At 42.6% G+C, this 18,637-nt stretch overlaps 1 protein-coding gene across 1 annotated transcript in view; it reads right to left on the bottom strand.

The window, feature by feature from the left end:
- Positions 1–11,210: 11,210 nt before the first annotated feature.
- The window catches only part of C9H10orf90 (chromosome 9 C10orf90 homolog), a 68,115-nt gene continuing 60,688 nt past the window's right edge, over positions 11,211–18,637 (bottom strand). The window contains exons 7-9 of the mRNA XM_037400054.1: positions 14,039–14,102; positions 12,715–12,814; positions 11,211–12,119 (exon numbers count right to left, since the gene is read on the bottom strand). Of these exons, the coding sequence (XP_037255951.1) occupies positions 12,081–12,119; positions 12,715–12,814; positions 14,039–14,102 (203 nt within the window). The 3' untranslated portion in view covers positions 11,211–12,080. The remainder of the gene's footprint in view (positions 12,120–12,714; positions 12,815–14,038; positions 14,103–18,637) is intronic.

The following is an 18,637-nucleotide window of genomic DNA, read 5'->3' as shown; positions in this document are numbered from 1 at the left end:
TTTCTTCACAGATAAAAAGTACATTTTCTCCCCTTACACCTCCACACAAAACTAGACCCATGGACTCACCTCCACTTGCTCTGAATTTTGAACTCCATCTACGTTTACCTCTCCAGTCTCACCTCAGCAGCACACATTTTTTCCATCATGCACCTTCCCAGGAAACCTCTACCCTTGCGAGCAGCTGGGGATTATCCTACACGTAGCTTTAGATACCCAAATGCTAAATTTTCCCGACTCACCCATGATCAGTCACATTTTAACAGCTATAGTCGGCAACACTTTGTCCCTTAAAAATATAAACAAATGAACTAGCTTATCAAGGATATACATGCACCACACAGCATGTTGGTTAAAAATGTTAAAATTAAAACAGAAGACTCATTTGTGAAAGGCCACCATGAAAGCCGTGTAGACATCTTTATTCTTGGAAGGTATTTTCACCATTAAAAAAATACGTCAAAGGGACTTAAAGACTTCTAAATAGAGTTTTGGTAATCCCACATGGCTTTTCACTTAAATGGTAGTACTTTTATTTTGAGTAACAATATTTGCTAACAGAGAACGTGGAGCCAATTATATCTCGGTCCATTCACCAGCATGAATGAACTAGATATTATCAGAGTTCCTCCTCCTCCCCCAAAACTTAACCAGAAAGGAACACTTGCATTTCACCACACTAATTATATGGGCCTAAAGTTTATCAATTAATAGTTTATCACCAAAGATCCCCAAATATTTTATGAATGACATCCACGTAGGAATGCTACTGAATTACAGTTACCTCTGGCTCTGGAGAACAACAGTAAAATTCCACAGCAGTTTCAAAAATCTTTTGGGAAAACCAAAACCAAACCAAAAACCAAAACCCTCCAGGAAAAGGGAAGTTAATCTGAAGTGTCCCTGCTTCATTCCTATGCGCATAAGAGAGGCCAAACCCTGACTTTTAATTTCTCATGTCAAACCACCTCCCACAATTAGTTTTACGAGGCTCGGTATATCCACTTCAGAAGAACAAGGCTGAGTTTCCCTGCAGGAAATGAAAATTGCATCCAGGTTGTGTGGCTGCTTCAAAGGGGGCCAGTCCCGATTCTCCAGGTTATTCCCGCGGGCGATGGCTCTCCATCCATCCTTCCCAGCTTTGTTCTTTAGCACTGTCAGCGGAAGAGGAATGGGAGGGGGGTGTTGTGTGGAGGTGTCTCACTGCTGCTGAGGTTTTCTTTACCTTTGTATCTTTTCCTACTGCTTTTCTATGGGTGGGTTTTTTTGTTGTTGTTTTTGTTTCTCCCCCCCCCCCGCCCATTTTTGTTCTCCTTATCTTCCTTCCTTTAGGTGTTTAGTTTTTTCTTTACTTTAGCCACGACTAGTTTTTCTTTCCAAAGCTTACCCTCCGCTCCGTGCAAGTTCAGGGCTATCCTGCAATAGCAACAGCATGTGAATAGCTAAATAGTCTGTTTGCTCTTTATCTCCTTGGGAAAGGGAAGCCTTACACATTGTTCTTCCTTCTCTGTTCTGGTTGCTGTGGACGGAGGGTGGCATATGCTGGCAGCTTGCTTGGTTTGCGCTCGGTTTTAAGCCTCAGCCCCTGCTCTGCAGGAGAAGCCAGCCAGCCCCTAGCCACCAGCTGCAGAGCACAGATCTCATGGCTTCAGCATCTCTGCGCTTGAGGATGTGTGGATGAAAGATCTCACCCTGCAGCTCTGGGTCACCTGCGGCTAAAGACCAAGGAATGAAGTGACAAGGATCTCTGAGATCCTACCAGGGCCCCTCTTCAGGCATGTCTTTCAACTGCAGTGCCCCCACTGCCCCTTGAAGTGGTTTGGAAACATTTAAGCCGCCTCTTTCAGCTGGATACTGTGAGAATTGGTAATGCTTACAGGAATGCATCCTGCATTAACGGCTGCCTCTTGGCATTCACGAAGCAGGGCTACAGCTACTATGTCCTTTTCTCTCCAGCTACCATACTCGCCTCTGACTTGCGTCACTATGTCAGTTTAATAGGTCAAGCTGAAGTAGCTTAACTATCAGTTTGCATTTACACGTGAAAATAATTTGATGTAAAGAGCACTCGTTATTTTTAACAGTTAATATTTGACTGTATGACAATACAGGCAGTTGGCTTGGACTCTGGTTATCAAATTACTAATTCATGCAGGAGCTTTAGTTCACATGGCACTGAAAAGGTCAGCTCAGAAGAGAGCAATATGGAAGAGACCAGTGTGGAATAACTTACCTGGAAACAAGCATAACATAGGGGTTAGTACAGGCAGCAGAAAGGAGGAGCATGCACTCGGGGAAACATCAACTTCCATTAGTTTCCCCTTGGTTAAAGAAGAAAGAGTTTTGAGAAGGAATTAGTGACTGACAGAGACAATGGGGGGTGGGGAGTGGAATGAACATATATCAAGTTTAAAATCTCCAGGCTATGATGCTGTGTGCTTTTGTGACATTAGATGGAGGGCACCGTGACAAACTATATGGCACTTGTGAGATGGATTATGGTATGCTGTAGGGTATGGGGTATAAGAAAAAGAAAAGAAAAATGGAAAAGGAAAGCTATGTCTGCTATCTTTCTCTAGTGAAGTGGGAATTGCATTCCTGCATTACAACCAGAGTTATATGAAGGGAGGATAAACCACCTCAGCTAGCTGAACAATTTCAAGATAAGAGGTTCAGGTGGGGAAAAAGCATCCCTGTAGCACATCTTCCCAGATCTGCCTGATCTCCCTTTGGATATGCAGGAAACCTCTCTGTATAATCACAGTGTTGAGTATTATCCAAAAACCCAAGTCCTTTTATTCCCATATGTGCCAAAATGCATGAAGACTTGTCTGGGCTTAGCTACAGGGATCTACAGTTTTGGGGCCTCCAGGCTGAAGTTTTTGCTTCTTAGAGTAAACAAAACAAAAAAAGCTTTTCCCTTTGAAATCTGTGTGTCCCCTCGCCAGCTGCTGAGACTTTGTGTCTCCAGTCCTCGCTCACTTCATTAACTCTGCAAAATCAAGATCCAGCTGAATTGTGACTGCAGTGGCAGGTTACAGTCCTCTATAATTAACAGGCATAGATATAGCATAATACAGCATGACCTTTAGCCACAGAGCTTCGCTATAGACCTCTGTCACCACATTCAGGCATCAAATCTCATGCTCCCATGAATAGCATCCATCAGGTCTGCACACTGAAATAAAATACTGGCTGTAAATATTGTTTACTGCACACACTCAAGAGAAGTTGCATACTATACATTTCCTAGGCTACGAGGGTAAGTTTCCGTCCTCCGTATCTTTAGCGAGTGTGCACTCCAGCACACCTCGCCTCGCTGGCGTGCTGACCCGAGCCTCACAGTGAGTCTGAACCAAGCCATTGAGCTGATGAAACGCAATGCAAGGCCAGCAACCTTACCTCGCTGTTATCAACACATACATTCCCCCCTTCCCCTCCACTCCCCTTGCAGCTCCCTACTTGGGTTACGACCTTTTTCTCTTCCCGTCCTAAAGGCTCCGTAACATTGATTTCATCTGACATTTCTGCCCCACAGCTTTGGGCTTGCCAGGGCAGCGGGAGTGAGCAGAGGCAAACCAGCCAGCCCCGCGCTGCAGCCTCCCCCCCGCCAGCCACCAGGTCTGCCTGTTAGTCCGGGTCGATGGGCTCCTGGTGCCCACCAGGTGCCCCATGAGCTTCAGCAGAGCTCAGTTTTTACAGGAATAAGCTTCTCAGGAATAAGGATTTAGTCAGGCTCTCCCTTGTTGCACACATGCAAGGGACATGCTTATAAAGTTGGGGTTTTCTTGAGCAGAGACTGTTTCTGAGACCTACCTGTGAGCTATTTGAAGAAACATGGTCCCATGTACTCGTAGAGAACCTTGAAACACTACAGTTGAACAGGATGTTGTAATACTGAATTAATTTTATCAGGGATCACCAAACCCCAGAACTGAGATGTTTCTAGATAACTTTTATATATATAAAAGAAACTAAATCAACCCCTACCTCGTTTGAATGATACAACGTTACAACATTATATTAAAATAGAAGTAAAATTGACACAGCCATCCTGAAATTATTTATACATTTAACAACTGAGACTCAGTACTTTTAGTCTGTCTCAGGGATAAAACATAACCTGAGGGAGCAAGCCCCTTCTGTTAAGCCGTGTTTGGCGAACGCCGCTTGCTAGCATCCTTTCTACCTGGAAGAAGGATAGCAGGGCTGATGGTGGGTGGTACACGCTCATCACATTCATCTCCCCTGCCTGCTCTGCCCAGTTCATCCCACCCCTCCACTGCAACATTGATTTGGAAAACAGCTCCTTTCCTCTAACAAAGCAGGGGAGTAAGCTCTGCTTGAATGCTGATTAAGCTCCATATAGCTCTTTACAGGGAAACTACACAGAGACTGTTGCAGGCTGCTGTAACAGGGCCAAGGGTGAAGAAGCCAAGAGGAGCTCAAGCAAGAGCAAACAAAGAAACCTACCGCTCCAAGGATACAGGACCTTGACAACAACAACTGCAACCCCCTAAATTCTTTGGCGGTTAAAACACAAAAATGCAAACCTCACACGGTCCCTAGTTACATTCTTTTCCTGTAGCATAAACGCTCGCTTGTGCAAGCGCAGCACTCCCCGTGAGTGCAGCCCCCACCGGGAGCTGAGCCTCCCGTGCCCGCACCCCACCGCTGAGCCTCCCCTGGGGCACCCTCCCTGCTTTGGGGTACCCTCCCTGCTGGTGGGCATCCCCCACAGCCCCCAGAACCCTAACCCAACAGCCGTGACATCCCAGGGATGTAGGGCTCTGCTCCCGGCCTCACCCCACACTCAATTAGCTGTTGACATTTTCCTCTTCCAGCCTTCCTCCAGGAAGAGGAGAAAACCCCATGCTAGCTAAACTTTCTTCTGTTTCGGTAACACGCAACCAAGTACTTATAAATAAATAAACAAGCAAACAAAGAATCTTCTTCAGAATGTCTGCACAGCCTTAAACTTCCACTTTTCGTTCTGGTTGCTGCCATTTTCTTTCTCAAACCTGCTGCAGTAACTGATGACCCCTGCTCTCCCTTGCAGTGGGCAGCGAGGACCCCGTGGCACACCAGCTTGTTAATGCTACCAGACAGGAATTAATATTCCACAAAATAAAGAAAAAAAAAGTCTTGCACTATCTTCCCATTTGGCACTCTACCGTTGATCAACCCCGATTTACTGTAGTGGGAAGGAAATTCTGCCACGTAGGCAGAAGCATGGAGATTTCTCTGCCCAGCAGCCTGCTACAGAAAAAAAAAATCCTGAAAACATCCAAACCAGAGTAACTTGGGCTTATGTTCTTCCCTCCGAGGACCTGAATAGCATTTTATTTTTCAGACCACCTGAACAGATCTTTATTTCTCCACGGTGGAAGAAACGTCATTTTAAACTTTGCTACTAATTTCGACACTCATTCTGAGAAGTGATGGTTCTCCAGCATGATCCTTATGTCAGACATTTCTGAGATCATGGCAGGAAGGTGTCCTGAGCTAAAAGTCCTCTAACTACAACAAACGACCCATTAAATATAGTTTTTTTTTACTTCAGAACAGACATTGAGAGCAAGCACTTTGATGTGTTGTTACAAGTTTCACTGTCTCCCTGAAAACAAAAGAAAGAAAAAACCCCACATTTTTTACTTGTATCACAAGAGGACAGTATTCAACCCAGACTAAAAATTATGAAGTCATATATTTTTAATATTCCTGTCTAGCCCTCTGCAAACCACAAAACAATGCAACATCCATCATCATAAACTCTGGGACAGTAAATTAGGAGGACAGCACATTTTTGTGTGTTTTTAAAGAAAAATAAATATTCCTAATGGGAAATTTGAGAGAAATCATTAAAAGTCACTATGGTATACATCATGGGAGAATGAAATCAATTAGGTCTTAACCTCATATTATTTATGAAAGGAAAAGTGAAACAGAGCTTCTTTCATTATAGGCATTTTCTGATTCTTAGATTCTGTTGCAAAACTTTCATTTGCTTTGGGTCACAAACACAGTAAATAAAATCTCTCAAAACCAAAACAAATAGAAGTAAAATGCTGGGTTTGTAACATCAGCTAATAGTATTAGATAGAACAGTCAGCCCATAATTATACATCTTTCATGCAGTTTAACTTATGCCATTACATAATTAAATTTAGACCAAGGAGCCCTCAAAGTTATATTTTTACATAATACCAAACACAAAAATTATATATGTGCTCTCCGTAGCATTACAAGTTAACCATGTATTTGGCAACACTTTGCAGTGAGTGGGTATTCATTACTAATTCCTCTGGTGTTCATCGTAGCAACATTAGCGACAAAGAACTAATGCGAGTACAATATTGGAGCACTGGTTTATTTCTCTATAAAACGGCAGCCTGGAATACACCAGTAATTCCCTCTCCTTGACACCACTGCCATGCAAGACCACACCGCTGTTGGCGGGGGATTAATCCAATACACTGCGTTACCGTCACAGAGGGCAACGCATCCAGCAGCCCTGCCCGGGCAGCCCTCGGGCAGCTGCACCACAAGCCCAGCCCCGTATCTATCCGTGGGGATCCCATCATTTCTCCACCAAATCATGGCACATGCCTGTCTCCAACCTATTTCCCTGCCTCCTTCTGCAGTGACACAATTTCAGAGGACAACCCAGTTACAAAACCAGATGTCTGTCCCAACTATTAAATTTTTTTAACTCCCTGGCCATGGTTACATATTACAATTCATTACAACGATTGCTGAGGGACCTTTCCTTCAGACGCCGTCATCAAGTAATCAGAATATTAGTTCACGCTGGACACCGCCCCCATGACCACCCCTTGGTCACCATCTTTGTTAAATTTCCCCTCACCACTCTAGAAGGGGATATGTTGTAGCACTCTCCAACAGCCAGCTGCAACAAGGCCTTTTACCATCTCATACCACCACACTCTTCATACAGTCCCTCTGCTGCCTTCTCCTTGTCTCACCTCATCCAGGCCGTGTGTTCTCCCTTCTCTTGCTTCTTCCTCGGCTGCTCCCCCTTCACTGGCTCCCAACCACTTCACTTAACCAGCCACACCGGCACCTCATCTACACCAGCCAACCCACCGCCCCTGAAGCCACCCCACAGCTGTATATTGTCAATGCTAATTAGCCCAGCTTCATTCCACTACAGGAATATAAAATGTTCACTTATCTTAAGGAACAAAAAGTTCTAAAAAAGCACAGAAATACAAAATAAAAATGGAAGTTTCCCCATTCTTCAAGTGCAGCTGCAAGAGCATATTAGACAGTGTATTAAGAGGTGGCCTGAGCGAGAAGATGAAGCTAAAATGGTTTCAGATGAGTCTTTTTCATTTTCTGCTGGCAATTTCTCAAGCCAGTTGCAGACCTGCAGTAACTCTAGAACCAGGGAGTAGCCTACATGTAATAAATCTTTGCATAAGGATCTTCCTGTAAGTATATACTAACTATATTCTAGTTGTTGTAAGATGCTGTAGAAGATAATGGTATTTAAAACATGAAGTCTAAAAATACATCACTGTGACCAATTAAAAAAAAATATGCAATTAGTGGCTCTTCTACATATTCCTATCTATGCAACATGAACCTTAAGCAGTTCATTACACTTTTTGTATTTCCTATTTTATATAATTGTGTGTACCATGAGCACATTCATGCAGGTTGTGGTTGTTTTTTTTTAATCACTTCTGCAGCTGGTAGGGAGAGGATACACCTCATTATCTTATTTTGTGGGTCATGTAAAATGGATATTAAGTAATTCTGCCTCCTACAGCTTTGGTACAGAGCCAAGGGGAACTGGGAAAAGTAAGATGCCTGACTTAAAAAAGAGGAAGCTTTATATTTTCAACATAGAAAAGTGTTTTCACATGATGTGCTTCTTGCAAGAGTCTTGTCATAGCTAAACAGAAATTACAAGAGAAAATAATAACCTCCCCAAACACCTCCAGGCAGTCCAGCTGGGAGACCAGTTTCTCTTCCAGAGCCCAACACACCAGTAGGTCGTTGCCAACAGGCAGAGTAGCACCACTCAACCAGCAACACAGGCTCCTCGCACTGAATGAGAATTTCAGGCAAGGATTTTTGTGATTGTGATCTCAGTGGATGCATATTTTAATCAGAGCTTCATAAATATTTTCATACATATATTGACCTTCTCTACCTGCACTATATTTGAAAGCTTTTCAGTATCTTTTTTTATCCTATTCCCTTTTACGCTCAGGTGTCCCTGCAGTTCAGTTTGTGCCACTGCTTTCTAATCACCTTTTAGTGGGAACTCTGCGGGCTGGGAATGGTCTCACCTGGGGCTGGGACTTCTCAGCCCCCCTTGCCTGGTGCTGACCTGTGTCTGCGACAGCAGGGGAGCACAGTGAGGGCATCTCACAGGCATCCAGCCGGCCATAACCCAGCTCAGCCAGAAGCACACTGAGTAATAAACTACACAGGCTTAAGTCATAGTGCTTGATGAAATACGACCCTGTGGGACAACCCCGTGTACTGATCTACTCCGTCAGTGAACAAGTGGCCAGTCAATGCTCCTGGAAAGATAATTACCCACCATCAAAGCACACAGGCATTTTTGTCCCTGAAGTCAAAGGGACAAACATCTCTACAGATGAGGCCAGCGGGGGTATTTTTAGCCATGGTGCTCTTTCTGCGATGGCTGTATCAGGGAATGGTTTCCTCTGGAGAGAGCTGCCAGAAGCTTTATCCCTGCTTTTCTGTGTTGTTTTCCTTGTAAATCAGCTCTCTCACAGAAAACATTGCAGTAACGTGACCAATCCCAAATTCTCAACAACAAAACTCCTAAAAAGTCTTACCCAGACAGTCTCCTCATCTATCTGACCAGCTGAGTAAACTCGAAGAAGTAACTAATGGCTTGCATACACATACACAGGAAAATATTTGGGTTTAAAATAAATCCCCAGAATACTGTAACCCTCAGTGCTTTACGTTGCAATGACTTTCAATCCTTAGTGAGGTATTTCTGTCAGATAAAAATTAATGATGCCAGCAAGCAAACAAACACCATGTCTTGCACACCTAAACCACTGTGCATTCCCCATGTGGGCTCCATTTTGAATAATGCAAAATGTTGACCCTGCTGAGAGGTGTTCTGTTTCGAAAGGAGAACGCCAAGGCAACGTGTTGGCAAGCCTACGCCAGCTCTGGTGCCTGAACACCCCCAAACCCTCGACACCTCATCCCCACCAGCTTCTGCTGGTAAACACCATTCTGCAGCCACGTATGAATCAGCAGCGTGGGAAGAGGTGACCCAACAGGGGAGGTGGGGAACAAATCGCAATGCCTATTACCAGGGAATATCATCCTTATATCATACTTATATACATCCTTATAGAGCCGTACCAGCAGGAATACGTGTCCCTCCTGAAGACACAGGGCATGGGCTGACAGCCGGAAAACCTGAACACAAACAACATCCAGCAAGAAGGAAAATTCCCGTATTTGACAAGTGGGGGTGATTTAGACTGCAGAGTTTTCTGTGTCGGGTATTATCCAATGGCAAATGTACTCTTGACTTTGAAACGCCTGCAAGTCCAAAGTGAAATATGCTGAATTTTTTCCTAACTCTAAACTTTATTAAGTTGATGCCTGCTTGTATAGAGGGCTAAGCCTGTGACGCTCATGTTTTTCTGAAGTAACATTTTCCTGTACAGTCTATTTTCTATTACAATGGCTGGATTGTAGAGATGAAATGAAGAGCAGTTAGATTAAGTCATCTCCTTTCAGTGCCCGGGCATACTGCAGGAGAAATGTCTGAGTTGCATGTAAAACACTCTTTCACTCCCAGAAAGGAAGACTCTGGCTCTTCCACTCTGCCAGAGAAGAAGTGGGAAAAGCCTGGGGGCTCTTTTCTCCTGGTGGAACTAGATGCCAGTCCCGCAGCAGGGACATCCCTGCCCCAGGCAGTGTGTATCTTGCTGTGTGCCCCATGGATACCAAATACCAAATGTCTTGTTTCCATACCAGAATCTCTTGCTGTGGCTCTGGGGGGAGACTACAAGAGGCCTAAAATGCATACAGTAAAGCAGACTTAAATGTATATAGTATTCCTCTACAGATATGTGCAGGAAATAATCCTCCTGAAGGGTACGAACTTGATGAACCAAAGCTGCATTTCTCTGAAGTCAAGAAACTAGAGACCAAGGAGCCAAGGGGGAGAAATGCTAGTTTCCTACGGAAATCAAAGGGGATTTTGGCACTGACTTTTATAGGAAATGTCTCTAGCTGCAGCGAGCTGTAACTGGATGAAAGCTTGAAAGACAATCCTTTGGATTCAGTCTAGGAGACCATGTGTGGGGGTGTGTTTACGGCTATAATTTATCACTCTGTGGTGGAGACCCAGAAGTTCACCACAGAGAGAAAGGCCCTCCTGTTTGAGGCAGGCCACATGTTTTTCCTGGAGAGCAGCAAGAAGGATCAATGAACCCACGGGAGAGTAGATCTACCTTGCAGCTGAGCTGAGAAGCTTGGAGGATGTTCCTTCTCGCAGTCCTTTTTACAGGTTCTACTTGAAGCCGTTTGTGGTCCAGCCCTGACATCGCTTTCCAGTACAGCATCCCTTGCTTGGTTAAAAAGACTTTTTTTGAGGAAGGTCCTTGGCAGTTTCGTTCTCACAGTCAGCACCACCTCACCTTACATATCCTCTTGAAACGTATTGAACTAATTGATGAGTTTTTAAAGATATCTATCTGGAATGCAATATATTCATGCAATTAATACCTTCTCTGTGGGCAAAGATTAACATAATGAATCCTACTTTACAAACTGGAAAGCTGAAACACAAAGAAGCAAAGCAATCTAACAGAGACAGTCAAGCACAAAATATAACTAGGTTCCTTGTGTCCAGCACAGGTCACACAGCTGGAGGCTATCTCAGTGGCCAAAGCCCAGCTCACAAACATCTCTCTTCCAAAAACCCTGACCTTACATCTCAGGCTGGATTAGAAAAATAAAGCATAGATATCAAAGGCCAAATTCCAGGCTCATTCAAACACACTCAACTGGGTGTTTGTACAACAGAGGTTAACGCTTGCAATGATTTTTATGGGCATTATTTTTTACCGTAGGATTTGTGGCATACAAAGGCATGACTTCTCAAGCAGTTTCAATAATTGTGTTATATTTAACAGCACCAAATAAAAACATAGCAGTTGGATCAATATTATATTCATATTTTATTCCATAAATAAACTCCATTGGTTTGTAAGCTGGTTGTTTTTACTTCCAAAATGTACAAATAAAGATTTAAATATTTTTGGAGGAAATGTTACAGATGGTTTTAGTTCTGCAGTTTTGATGCAAACATACTTCTTGGCACCACTTCTTAATATGCCATTTCTATAAATACTTAATGCTCACAGAAGTGGAGTAAAATATATATTACAATGAAAAACACAAAAAATAGTGTTATAATCAAATTTTTAAATATTGCTTTTTAAAGGGTAAGCTTGCTATGTAGATTCACTATATAAACAGGAATAGAGCTCTTCAGAGAGCTAAAATATTGGTCCCTTTTGGTATGTTAAGTATTAATGTGAAACTGCTGCTGCTATGATTATGTGGTAATGCTATTTCAGCTAGTTTCTAAACATAACAAATAATGATATTCATTTTTCTTTACTTCAAGGATTTAACTCACAGGAAATCAATTAATAGAACACTTCAGAGAAATAAGTTTTCCAGATCTTATAAACCCAGTTCTAGTGCTACAGAGATGTATACTTTTTAAAAGATTAAGATAAGTAATACCACTGTAATTCAGTATTTGCATTAAAAATTCTTAAAATTATTTCCTCTGGGTACACTGACCAAAAGGTGATGCTCTGAAACAGCTGTGTTCCCATTTAGACTGTTTTTGATTACTTGAAAGCTGCCTTGAAATTTCAATTGAAATATAAATGATCTTTCTTTCCATAAAGAACCAAAGATAAGAAAAATTACCTCCAGGTAATTGAGATAACAGTAAATTTTATGGCTTATCTAGCAGTCAAAGGCATTCAAGATCCAATTAGGATCATGGGCAAGAGAATCCTTTGTCACTCTGTGTTTCTTTGAAGGAGCTGGTCCAGTAATTGCTGGGGAAGAAACAATACAAAACAGCCTTAAGATACCATTAAAGTACATGAGGTGGATATAACTGTAGAAATCTTCAGTAATAATGTAGGTGAGATGGTATGAGCATTCTCAGACTTCAAATCTACTGGCTACATTGCTCAAAAAAAAAAACCCCCACAACCCCCCAAAAAAAAACTCCCCATCAAAAAAACCCGCCAAAAGCTTTTCCATCTTGGATAGGAAGGGTGTCATTAAATGGAGGAACACAGCACTTAAACAAAGAAAACCTGGTACTTGTAGAGCATGGTTATCTAGCAATGTCTCAGATCTCCACCTGGGTTAATTGTGCTAATGTAGCTTTCTATCGCAACTAATTACTCATTAAAAAAACAAAAAACACAACAAAAGTGCCTGTTCCAGCACAAGGTTCAGCTGTTAATTCAAGTTTAAAGTGTCTAACCCCAAGAACAAGATTTCAGAGAGCATCCTTTGCTCTCAGGGTTTGCACGTGATTAGCCCAGGCTCCCCAGGCAGATGGTCCCTCTCTACAGACCACCTTCACAGGTTGAAAAAAGGGATACAGAACTATCCTTGGCATTCACAGTAAATCCTTACCTTCTTGAAGATCTCAACACGCAGCCTGTTGCTCTGAATGATGATCCGTTTCTCTTTTTCTTCTTGTTTCTTTTTTACTTCAGGTAAATTGTTGTAAATCCTGGGATGAATTTAGAAAGTTAACTTCACATGCCATCCCTGAGACTCGTAAATAATTTGCCTTTCCTATAGGAAACGTTTGCCTTCAGTGCAATACTTGTCACTAATGGGCATCTCTAAGCACTTGAATTAGATTTATGGCACGGGAATTATATATTATGAACAATAATTTTTATATAAAATCTGACTTGCTGAAAAACACTTCTAATTTTAGACTAAAAAGTAAGGAAAGAGATGGGATCAGGTTATCTCAAGGCAGCAGTGTAATTCTGGAGTAGTTTCTAGTGAGCTCAGTGGAGTTGGTTTCAATTTATAGCAACATAATTCAGACCAGAACCTGGCCTGTACACTTTTATGTATTTATGTCACAAAATTAATACCAAGCAATTATTTTCAAGTATTTTTCTAAAATGTAAGAAAACCATCATTATAAGATTGTAGACTCTTAACACTTTCTCACTGCCATTAGAAACTCTTTTTACCGAGGAGAAGATAATCTGTCCATTTTAAAAATAACACAAGTTGCCCTCAAAAAGGTGACTTCTGGTCTGATCTTTTTCCATTGAAATTAGTGATAAAATTCCCAGGAGCGTGAGAAGAAAGTCGGACCTTCCTTTGCAGAAGTCCTTCTCTTTGCATGCATACAAAGCCTGCTTGGTTCTGATTTTTCCTCACAATATTTTGCTATACTGAGTTCTTGAAGCAGTCTGTTTTGGCTGGGGGTTGTGTTTTGGAGAAGAGAAATGGGACACATCTTGAGGACTCTTGAAAACGGGATGAATGCTGCATGGTAGCCAGCAGCTTTCCTTGCTGTAAGTGATGGCAGGAAGTGCAGTGCAGTTAAAGATCACACCCCACGTTCCTGATAGTTTGCTGCAATTCCCATACTATGTGCCATAATCGGGTGGAAACAAACAAACAAACAAACAAACAACCCAAAGTGACTGTGCTGCTTACATTTTTGAATGTCCAATATGAGGCACCTGTCGGGGACTTAGTTTTCATGCGAGGAGTACCCCACGCTGTCTGAAACGGTTAGAAAAGGAGTGTTCATAGGGCAGGGCTGCCCCAAATCCATTAGCCTGATACTGTGGATGTAAGTCATGAGCATGGCATAAAAGCGTGCAAGCAGAGTGACAGACCGGTCCCCTGGCACATGGAGATGACATGGAAATACAGTGCCTTAGACATGTGAGGTGGGACTCTAAACCGAAGCGATTTGTACCTTTTAGATCGCATATGCATCTCCTTCTCTGGAATGAATCTTTCCTTTGGTTTGAAGAGGTTATCTAGCAGGGGGAAAATAAAGTTAATACTGGAGGAATCTGTGTTTACTGAAATTTTAGACGTCACGTTTCATGTAGTCATGATATGTTATTTCTGGTTAAATTTTTGATGGCTTAAGGCCAGTTCCAAACCTCTACAGGTCAATGGAAAGGCATTTAATAACATCTGGAGTTGAACTGGCTCCTGAAGCTGCCCTACAGAAAAGGAAGGATGGGTAGGACCCATAGCAACCACCTTCATTGCAGAGTTCATTTATTTAAATTGCCTATGACTTTTGTCATTGCCACGTGGAGCTGTGTGTGCCCTTTATTCAGATAAAGAGCCAGTGATGATTTCTGTGGTACACAGTGATCTATTTTCCCCGTGCTTGTGCAGGCAATCAGCGCCCCGCCCCCCCCCCGCCTGAATCCTCAGCTGACGAGTGTTGGTCTGATCATGCCTGATTCAATTTCCACCTGTTTTGCAGGGCTGTGAATAATTGTGCCAAGTGTTAGGAGGATGAAAATTATATTACTCTTTCCTGATCAAATATGAATTATCCATGATAATTCCAATCAGCATTTCCCTGGATACGGGAAAATAATTACTGATCTTAGCAGTCAGCTAAGTCTCAGGAATAAGTAGGTTTAACATGTTCCTTGCAAAAATGGTTTCTGAATGGGAAGGGGTGGTGTTTGTATGAGATGGGAAGGTGGTAGATACATAATCAGAACTGATTCTAGATGAAGGAGACTGTGTCTAACTACGTTTATCAGGGAGAAGAGGGAGGACTGCTGCCTGCACAGCTATGTTATTTAGATTTACACTAGGACAATAAAAGAAAAAGTGGGGAGACGGGGCAGGGTCCCCCCATCTGTACAGCAGGACACATCCAGAGCAGGGGAAGGAACATCCCTGCAGTGCACAACCTGCCACCCTGATGCACACAGGCGACCTAGGTAGTTGGAATTTCAGTTTCTCAGTTCACGTGTACTTAAGAAATGGTTTCACGTTCTGGTGCCTGAACACAAGGGTGGCCCGAGCGTTCCCTACACCCAGCCAGCTCCAGGCAGTTTCGCTGGGGCACTGAGGACAGGGGTGTCATGACCTGTGTAGTCACAATAATCTGAATGCCAAAATATTTGCCAGTATGTTTGCAGAACATATGTATAAGATAAATATATGTGCAAACTTTTAAGCACTTCCATTTTACAAGGAAGTTTAGAAGGCCTATATCACAGCAGGCGTCATGTCAGCATCCTTCTACCATCTCACTAAAGAGGCAAAATACAATAATCAAGGCAGAGAAGTAAACACAGAAAATAATTTGTTCCAGAACTGCCCAGTGCAGACGCTTGCCCTGAGCAGGCTCAGCGGCCCCTACCCAAAAAAGACCCCTACCTTACCCACCAGGTTTCCTTCCCCATTCTTTAAGACAGCACGTTTCAGGGATATTTATGGGAGATGTCTCAGCAACCACTCAGCCCCAAGCAGTTTATGGGACTACACCTGAAGGCAAAGTTGTACTCAGATTACTGTGTTTCTCAGGAAAATGCTACACGTCCTTTAAGATCACTGTTGTATCTCTATGTAAAAATAAAAGGGAGTTTTGCAGCAGCTCCTATTCTGAATTATTTTCAATCGTGCAAGTGTTAGGGATTTGAGAAAGGAGGGGAGGCTGCGGAGCCTCCTCTGCCTGAGGACTAACTTTTCGCCACTCAGCGGTTGTCTACGCTTAATCATGCTTATTAAATCTTCAGTACACACACACAACATGCTCAGTTTGCTAGGAAAATATAATTTGCCTTGTATTTATTAGTGGTTTTATGTTCATTTACATGTTGATTAACTTAAAAGGAATAAACACTTGGATGCTATTGCTGTCCAAATAACCCTGAAATTTCAGGGAGCAGATTACCTGTGACCCCGATGGTCCTGGTGAAGGGTTAGGGCCCGGGGTCATTGATTTTCTGGGACTGGTGTGGAGTGCAGCACACTTCAGAGCAGCCTCAGTGCAGTCCCTGGCTGCTCGAGGTTGCACACCTCATTCTGACAGCTCAGGATTGCAGGATGCATCCCTGCCCGTGAGGCACGTCCTCTCACCCGGAAGGTGGCACGGGATCAAGCTGAAGTTGTACAAAGCCATTGCTATGAGTGCTCTGCAGCACTAAAACTAAAATAGGAGGTGCTTCATGCTACACAGCAAATTTGGGCATCTTTTTCATCTGTGTGGTAATGTGGTCCTTAGTACAAGGTTCCTGCTGTTGCAGCCAGTTGCTTGCATGTTCCCCTGTCCTTGGGCACAGAAGAGCAGCTGAGAGCATTGGAAAGACCTCCCCGGCAGAAACCCGCACTGCCTGCCCCGACCCTCGCGCAGTGAGTTGCGGTGGACTTCTCCCAAGACGCGATGCTATTGCACTGCGCGGCCGACCAGCACAGAGCCTGGTGTTTGTAAGATTTCCCATGCACTGCGAGTGACATCTGCTCAAAATTATCAATTTTTATTCCAGGAATACTCAGATGGAGGATTTCTGGATCATAACTAATTGTTTTAGGGACGCACACATCCCCCCCCTTTTTTTTTCTTTTTTCTTTTTTCCTTAAGAAAACCTCTTAATAACACATTAACATTTCCAGACCTTTGTGCGTAGCCACGACAACATGTGAGGGATGAAAAACCCAGGCAGGGATCTGCAGGCCTGCAACCGATCCTGTAAGCAGCATGACAAGTTAATCTGCACTTTTTCTATGAGTTGCCAAGACTCCATGCTGGCACGCTGGGAAGCGCCGCAGAGGCTGAGCTGTGCGGGTGCTGGGGCATACGGCTGTGCCTTCAGAATAACCCTCTCCTGATGGCACAGGAACAGTCTTGAAGCCATCAGACCCACCACTGCCCGTGATCCTGCCTGGAACTAAGTATGGGGTTGTGCAGTTGGTTTGAAGGGAAGGATTAAAAACAAAGGGTCTGGGGAAAATCCTCCAAGAACAAAATAAATCTTCCTTAAAATAAGGAAAAGAATATTAAAATAAGAATACCCTTTGTGAAGCAACTTGGAGTCAAATGGTAAACGCTTACAGCTAACCATTCAGGTAGTATCTCTCAGCTCTCTCTCAGGTCGTTATGTATGAGGAAAAAAAATTCACATGCAAGCAACAAGAAGAAATAAGGCTAATCCTTGAAAGATTTTAGGATTAGAATTCAAAAAATAACAGAAAAATAAATAAAAATTGGTATAAATGAAAAATAAAAATCATACGTACTTGTAAATATTTGTTAATATTTAATACCAAAAAGAAAGCATATTTCAAAGTGGCAGAGCAGCACACATTCAGAGCTATAATAACCTGCCAAACACATTGTGAAGACCTGTATTAACATTCTCTCCTACCAAGCAAATATCAAAGTGAGGCATAAGGTGGACAATTCCCAGGCTGATAGTCTTCTAAATTGCATTTTATCAAAATTCATTATCAAATTTCATAGCCTTGTATTACTTTTGGAGAAAACTATTCTGAAGTAAAGAAAAGAAGGGATTTCAAAGCAGTCATTCAGCATTTCCAGTGATGCACCACAGTTAAAAAAAGGTCTAGACAGATAGGCATGAAACATTTCAATGGTGTGGTTTTTTTAAACCTTTTGAAACTGCTGAGCTTCTGGTATTTACACCAGCGCTGTATGCAACAATGGTCTGACATCTCCACAGTGGGAGAAAGAAGCCACTTCATCAAGTTGTAAATGAAGAAGGTAAATGGGTCATCGCTGTAGTATATTTTAACTAGTGCCAAACAGCTCCACAGACAGGGTGAGTAACTTTCCTGCTTGGGAAGTTAGTAAATGTTTAGACAGAGAACAGATAAAATGATTGCGTTGGAATCATCCCCTGACTTCATGTTTACCATTAAATCACTGAAACACTTTAAAAAGAGAATGGCAAAATTTATCAAAGGCTAAACTCTGCCCATCAGAATATACATACATTTTCTCCTAACATAAATGCAAATCCTCCAAGTTTGTTAGGAGCTAAAAAGTGCCTGTGAGGATGTGCAGTCAGTCGCTGAAATGCAAAGCACTGATAGCAGTGGTTCTCTAAACTGTTTTTTTACTGATCTGAAAAAAATAATTCACCAAAAGCCCATTCACCCAGAGAAGTCCTAAAATAAATTAAAAAAAATAATACTTTAAACACTGCTTTTTTAAATCAACAGTCCTTTAAAAGATAAATTAGTCCTGAATTTAAGATGAATGTCAAGGTGGCATTCAGCTTAGCACGCCTGTAGCCCTTGACTGGGAATTCATCCAGAGAATATAAACTAATGCCTACACCCAGGGGTGCTGCCCAAACTTTTACACAGCGTATGTCAATGACTTCATGCAATGAATTAATTCAGCTGTAGTCAACAGATGAGGTTTTGGTATTATTTATAAAAATGCAATAACCCATTAGTTAAAAGTTTGATTGTAAGACTGCCTGGACTTTCTGCTCATCTTAGGCAAACGCTGAAGCTGAGAAGTGCTTCTTCACCCAAGAGGAACCCCAGGAAGGTGGTTCCTGGGCTT

Source organism: Falco rusticolus, chromosome 9 (genome assembly GCF_015220075.1).
Source record: "Falco rusticolus isolate bFalRus1 chromosome 9, bFalRus1.pri, whole genome shotgun sequence".
Taxonomy (NCBI): domain Eukaryota; kingdom Metazoa; phylum Chordata; class Aves; order Falconiformes; family Falconidae; genus Falco; species Falco rusticolus.
The sequence above is the reverse complement of the archived record's forward strand: the minus strand, read 5'-3'. Positions and strand labels throughout refer to the sequence as shown.